The 6984-nt window shown below is 37.0% G+C and overlaps 2 protein-coding genes across 2 annotated transcripts in view; one reads left to right on the forward strand and one right to left on the reverse strand.

Moving 5' to 3' along the window:
* Positions 1-600, forward strand: part of whr1 (winged helix repair factor 1) — a 5181-nt gene extending 4581 nt beyond the window's left edge. The window contains exon 7 of the mRNA XM_014010130.1: positions 182-600. Within this exon, the coding sequence (XP_013865584.1) occupies positions 182-227 (46 nt within the window). The 3' untranslated portion in view covers positions 228-600. The remainder of the gene's footprint in view (positions 1-181) is intronic.
* A 334-nt stretch (positions 601-934) lies between these two features.
* Positions 935-6327, reverse strand: LOC106518736 (ras-related C3 botulinum toxin substrate 1). The gene is made up of 6 exons (XM_014010131.1): positions 5927-6327; positions 4261-4332; positions 3682-3799; positions 3462-3524; positions 2660-2819; positions 935-2568 (listed from the first exon to the last, which is right to left on the reverse strand). Exons 1-6 carry the CDS (start codon positions 5959-5961, stop codon positions 2438-2440), a joined length of 579 nt encoding a protein of 192 aa, XP_013865585.1. The 5' UTR covers positions 5962-6327; the 3' UTR covers positions 935-2437.
* Positions 6328-6984: the final 657 nt, after the last annotated feature.

A 6984-nucleotide genomic window follows, 5' to 3' on the forward strand; every position in this document is an offset into this window, starting at 1 on the left:
AATGTATGAATATAATATACAAGTTTCACTTTTTAAATGGAATTACTGAAATAAATCTACTTTTTCATGATATTCTAATTTTATGACCAGCACCTGTATATTTGAATACTAATCATGTTTTGCATATTACTGGAGAACATTAAAATTGTTTTATTAAAGACTCACTTTTGTTTCTCCCCAGCATCCCTACAACATCAGGAACTTTGTTACGATTTGTGGATTCCTGAGCAGCTACGGTGGTCACGACTACCAGTGAGCAAACTGAACAAACAGGATTTAAGTCAAGATGAAAAGTCTGTGCCAAATGTCTCACAAACCCTTCTGGGTTAATGTGTACAATAACAATAAGGTTTTGATTAAAAACTTAATGTTTTATTTTTCCCTCAGATGTGACGTGATTGATTTAGAAAGTAGGAATGAAAGACTCATTCCTTTATAAAGTTGTAAGCTAAATTAATTTGTTTCTGGATATTTTTTCCCCATTTAAAAAATATATATGTATATTAACTTCACGTAAGCTTTGAAAAATATGTCCACTTGAGTTGATGAGAAATGATTTATGCTGGAAATTAAACATTTTGTCGATGTCTCTGTTCTCAACTATAAGTCTCAATTGGGTTTTGATTCTTACACATTCCAGTATTGTCCTGATTGAAACATTGTTAAAAGAACGTTTATATTTTATGTTTTGGATCACTTTTAGTTGAGATTATGGCAACCATTTGCTATGAAAGTATCCTTAAGCTTTTCCAACGCCACAATGTAGTTAGTCAATTTTGTATATTGATGCTAAGTGAGACAAACTGGTGCTTTTGCTCAGAGTAACCATTTTATCTAATTCTATTTTTTTTTAACTGTTTATTTAGATCAGAGTGAATACAAACGCAGCAGAAAAATAATCATTATTTCAAATGTCAACAATGAGTCAGTGGGGAATGATTAAACCATTTTAATGTTTGATAAAGAATGGAAAGTAAGGACCTAAAAGAACAAAACAAAAGATTTTTACAGGAATTTATTGGCTTTTTCAAAATGTGACAATAGTTTTTAAATCCATAAAACTAAAGAGTCACAACATTGGCTTGAATAAAAGCACAGCTTGATGTCTGATACAATACAGATGACCAACATGTACTTAACCCCTGATCTAGTAATTCAAATACATTTTGTAAATAGGCAACCGTAGCATTTCTAATCWTAGTTTTCAGTATATGATGCACAGACATGCTATCAGCATTAATTACAAAAAATAGCTATTGTAGGGAGATTAAAGTAGAGTTAACTGTAGAGGTAATAAACAAAGATATTCATAGTGTTAGTTAATGAGTGAGTGCGTCTAACTTCTGTGAAGAAAGATACAAAATAGTCAAATCACGATTATAACAAAAAAAAGGAAGAGGAGTACACTGTGGTCTACACCACAACTGACAGTTGATTGGTTACCGTTAGAGGGTGCAGATGATAAACTTAGTGATGTTAGCCAGTAGTGATGCTTAAAAAGAAAATAATCAAATGTGCTGCACAAAAGGTACTCGATAAATGCCCTCAGAGCACTAAAGGCGCTCTTGTTCCCCCATCACCAAAACTTCTGAAGGTTCCTGTTCTAATTTGTAATCAAGTTTACAGCTTTGCTCTCAAAGGCAGCTGTACAGGTGAGACGTGTTTAAGGGTAAATAATGCAAAGTAAAAGAAGGGGGGAAAAAAAACTTGAAAAGCTCAAATTGGATAAACTCCAGAAAATACTGATCTTTTACATATTTTTTAGAAACATTGTCAGATTCTCTATTCGTCTAAATTTTCACTTTTTTGGGGGGCACTGGTATCCGTTTCAAGGCTGAAAAACTAATGGAAATGATTCACAAAAAGTTATCCTAAGCATCAAAAAATTCACACAACGGCAGTGAGATGATGCGACCGCCTTCACAAAGAGAAAGTGAACTCGAAAATGCCTTTTTGATCGAAGAGCTGAAACGACGGCAAACTGTCAGATGAAACTTCCACGATAAATTTCCTTTGCGGCTAAAATACATCATGTGTGCAGGATTTTATTTGGCAATATTTCTTCAACTCATAACAAGACTGTAAACAAACAAAATCAAATAAAAGACGAACAGGTGGTAAAGTAAGCTCATGACATTCCACCGTCTATTTTAGAAAACATCCAATCTATTTTAGAAGGCCTCGAGAAGTTCAGASTCTTAGCTATACAGTATACAAAAACCCGGAGTCTTGAATAGTCCAAACCTTATTTCTAAAGCTGAGCTTGTTAATATTTTTTTTATGAAAACAGCTCTAACTACACTTATGGAAGGACAGGATCTGAAGTACATTGTGTGTGTATACTGGTGTGTTTCTTTTGTGTCTTTAGCCCTTCCCACTAACCCCCCCTCACCACCAGCGATCATATTTCCCAGAAACTGTTCCACTGCTGGAAGTCTTAGAAAAGAGTGCACTTCCTGCCCTTCTTCTTGACGGGTGGAGGGCACAGAACGGCCCGGATGGCCTCGTCAAACACAGTTTTAAGGCCACGCTGAGTCAGGGCTGAGCACTCCAGGTACTTGACAGAACCTGAAGAAAGCACAACGAAAGTGTACTGGTTTGTTTGTGGGATTTGTTTTCAGAAAATGAAAGAGTATAAAGAGGTCAGTCAATTTGTTACCAATCTCTTTTGCCATGGCCAGGCCTTGGGGATAGGTGATGGGGGAGAGTTTCTTTTCCTTCAGCTTCTCCATGGTGTCCTTGTCATCTCTTAAATCCAGCTTGGTGCCCACCAATATGATGGGAGTGTTGGGACAATGGTGTCTAACCTCAGGATACCACTAAACAACAAGTTAAACAAATCCATCAGGTTGACAAACTAAAAATGCTTTAATTTTTGTTTGTAAATAAATACAATTGTTTTGTTGAATTAATACAAAAAAAGAATGTTCCAAGCTGCACAAAGTAGTAGTAAAGTTGTGAGCAGGAAAAACAAAATGAAAGCTGATTCATTTACAGGAGGAACTGAGGACTAGATAATTATTTCCTGTGTTTATCGCCAAAAAAACTCACTGAGTAATCACACAACCCATGTCTGTAAGTATGTCTTTCTAAAGTAATGTAAAGTACACATGGATACACAAGACCTGGTACCAGTGACTTTACTCATTTTTGTATATATTCACACCTAAAAACAATTAGTTTGGCATCAAAAYACAGGATTTTGGCTTCAATTCATTGATAACAGATTWTTCACACTCATGTTTCACAAACTTCCAACCACATCTTTAAAGTCAGGTTGAAAGGTAGATAATGAGTCATTTTTATGATCGAATTACTGTAGTGAGTGATGATACTAATTAAACCAGGCTAACACAAACACACTGGTACTCCAGTTATACATTAAAAAAGTAAATCCAAAAAATAAAAGAATGCAAATGCTGTTACAAGCTTTATTGTTTCCCACACGGAGGTATGCTCACCTTTGCGCGGACGTTTTCGAATGAGGCGGGACTCACAAGAGAAAAGCAGATAAGGAACACATCCTGGTTAAAAATGGAAKGAAAAAACATCAGTTCAGGACATTTATTTCCTAGTAAAAACAAATCGGACCTTAAATCTCTTGCTTTGATTTCATTTGTCCCCTCTTAGTTCCCAATGGATCATTCGCTTTAAGTTAAAAATTTGTGTTTTGTTTTGTACCGTCTGTGGGTAGGAAAGTGGGCGGAGTCTGTCATAGTCTTCTTGTCCTGCTGTATCCCAAAGACCCAGGTTCACTGGCTTTCCATCCACCATCACGTTGGCGGAGTAGTTGTCGAATCTGAGAAAARGATGTGCAAATAAGACAAACCAATCAGTCTTAAAACTGATATAAAATGTAACAAAACAAATGTGTTWTGCCGTTACGCTAGTCTTGCTTTCCTTTTAAAATTAATCTTCAGCTTCTAAATTTATCAGGAACAAGTTTTTGCTAATCAAACACCCGCTGCGTCAGTCTAGATTACAACAGTGATCGGAACAAACGCAGCGAGTCGACAATCAGATAAGAAGCAGGTTTTCTTTACAACACCCACTAACACASGCGCTCTTAAGTCTGAATTACAGTCTCCAGCAGTGATTGTCACCTCTGGGACGCAAACTTTCAGCTACAAAAACAACCGAGGATAAGATGTCACCTCAATCATTCGCTGGATGTYGAAGAAACGGGTGGAGACAAATCATGGTCAGCTCCACTTTCATAAATAAATAACGACAGCCTGCACTGCAGTCTCAGACACTCACACTGTGGGGATGTACTCTCCAGGAAAGGCATTGGTGGTGTAGCTGATGAGCAGACAAGTCTTACCCACAGCACTGGAAGAGAGAACAGACTTTATCAGTGTTTTCAAAAACAAAGCCAACATTTTCACTTTGAACGGACCTGCAGATCAGGGAAAGGTTAGCATCGTTGCTGAAGTAAAAAAAAAAAAAAAAGTCATGTGAATTTGGTCCAATGATGAAGTTTATTTAAATTAAAGGCCTGGCTTTCCTTAAAGGAATGAATACCACCCATCGATTTTCATACCAGAATTGTAAACAAAGGCTGTTTCTCTCAATTTCAAGTTTTAATCAAAGATGTTGCGCATTGTGTGGTGCTCAGAGTTTGTTTTYTGGATTATGCTCATCTACTTKCACASCAAACTGAAGCTCYATATCTGTAAAACTGACCGTTAAACTCTTTTTATTTTGGTTAATATTCATTAGCTGTATCATCACCTTGAACCAAGTTATAGTCATTCTTATTTTTCTTCACTTCATTAAAATTCATTCACTAGTTCTTGACATCCTTCGGTAAACAAACACAAACGAGCAAAAACGTTAAAGCCCTCGGTGGAGGARGACAAATCTTATAGAAATTTGATGTGTGAGTTTTCTGTGATAACATGCGGTAGATTTATAACAAATATGTTTGCTGAACACYTGAACTTTACACAATGTCCGCTGTTAAAATTCACCTGCATCAAAACAGCTGGATGAAAGTAACGTTTTCATGCTCTGCTCCACCGGTACTGTGTGGAAGCAGCTTGGAAGAAATGTGCAGCAAAAAAGGTGGCAATAAATGGTGAAAGGTGAAATGTACACACACAAAAGGCAATGATCAAAAGAAACTATTTATTCCTAAAACAATTATTACGCTTAGCAATTAGAAAAACAAGTTTGGCAACACGAGTTGCTTTTTAAAAATCAAATACGAACTAGAAAATAAATTACCACTGATATAGGGGATAAACAAAACTGCTGTGAAAATATTTGGTACTTAATGAAACTTTGTTTCCTCTTGTATTAAATCGAAAATAAAACATTTAAGTCAGCCAAAGGCCTTGAATGATTGCTGCAGAGGTAGACACCACACCCAGAACTTGTGCCTGTTTACCACCTTACGTACAATTACTCACACGTTAATCCTCCGTCTTAAAGTGTTGAAATAAACCTTTAAATTTATCAGCAACTCTTATGAAACCGCACAATTTTAACCACATCCATTGTGCGTGATCAGAAATGACAATATAYAATAAATAAATAAATAAATCTCAGRAGCGGTGCAGATTTTTTTGTTAAATTCCAATTAAATCCGCGGTTAAACGGAGTAACAGAAGCTGCTTTAAGTTTCACCGACAGCCCAGAAAGAGGAAAACTTGAGGACAGATTAACCASACTCTTTTCCACGATGTTGTGACACAACAGTCGCTTCAATGAATCACATAATGACGGTAACTTAAGCCTGATACTGGCAGGAGGTTAACAAGTTTGTTTTCCGAGTCCCAGACACGAACGCTGACAGTAAACTTTAACTTTATACGTTTAGAAAAATAACAATAAAACCGGATTAGATGTTAGCTAGTCAGATGACAACATTATTAAACATTAAGACTAATGAAGAATCAAACTCATAGTTATGTGAACTTACCCGTCTCCGACAACCACACACTTTATGGCCTGCATTGCGCCGCYGCTAAAGGAATGCTAAGTTAGCCCAAGAGCTAGCTAACGTTAGCTCGGCTCTCTTTTTTTTTTTCCCCCTTTGTCCGGAACTGCTCCCTGGCGAAACGTCCCAACAGCCTCCCGGTACGGTCTCCGGTGCTACAACACACCTCAGCCGATGAGAAAGAAGGAGCGGTGAACTTACAGTAACTTATTTCGTACTTTAACGCGACTTTACTCAGATATCTCCTCGCGACATTCCCACGCTTTCGTAAGCTTGATTTGGGAGAACTGTGGAGCAAAACAGCGGCCACCACCCCTGAGAGGGAAAAAAATGAAGGCAGTCACCAGCAGATGGAGCATCCGGTTTACCGGGGTTGATACGCCCACACACTTCACCTTACGAAACAAAACAAGCAGCCTGAGAAACACCCATTTTTTTCTTCACAAGGCCGGTCAAATTAAGTATATTATAATCTAGTCTATTGAAACAGCTATTTAAAGCATGGATTGTACATAGTATGTATAAAAACATCTAAGACGGACGATTTAACATGTGACACCGAGGAACTGACGTCAGCAGCTTGGACAGAGTTTGAAGAGCATTTTCCCCCTGAATACTGTCTTCCAGGCTTTGCTTCGAGAACGACAGCGAGAAAAAAAAAACACCAGCTTCTCACCTGAGAAACAGGTGTTTTTTCTGCTTTCTTCTGTAAATAGGCGGAAATGTAACCTTTCAGCCTCTTTACAGTAATACACTACAAAGCCAGTAAGACTACGATCAGTACATCCAATACATTCAAACATGGGGGCCTTGATCTAGAAAGAAAGGTAAAAAAAAACAAAGTGTCACTGTTGATTATGGAGGACCGAAAATGACATAAATATTTAATAAAAAAGCAGAAATGTATAAGTGGCCCAATAAAAAATATATTAAAAATGCACCACTTAATTTAATTTAAACATTAGCTCATGTTTTCTAATAAAATTCACCTTCAGATTTATAATTTTTTATTGTTTTTCCCACACGTCTTTTTATTTCCA

The sequence above is a fragment of the Austrofundulus limnaeus genome, unplaced genomic scaffold (genome assembly GCF_001266775.1).
Source record: "Austrofundulus limnaeus strain Quisiro unplaced genomic scaffold, Austrofundulus_limnaeus-1.0 Scaffold65, whole genome shotgun sequence".
NCBI classification, from domain to species: domain Eukaryota; kingdom Metazoa; phylum Chordata; class Actinopteri; order Cyprinodontiformes; family Rivulidae; genus Austrofundulus; species Austrofundulus limnaeus.

Coding starts and splice junctions, on each gene's coding strand:
- LOC106518736 (XM_014010131.1), bottom strand. CDS start 5,961: ATGCAGGCCATAAAGTGTGTGGTTGTCGGAGACGG. Junction 4,333..5,926: donor TGTGTGGTTGTCGGAGACGG/GTAAGTTCACAT, acceptor TCTCTCTTCCAG/TGCTGTGGGTAAGACTTGTC. Junction 3,525..3,681: donor CACTTTCCTACCCACAGACG/GTACAAAACAAA, acceptor ATTTTTAACCAG/GATGTGTTCCTTATCTGCTT.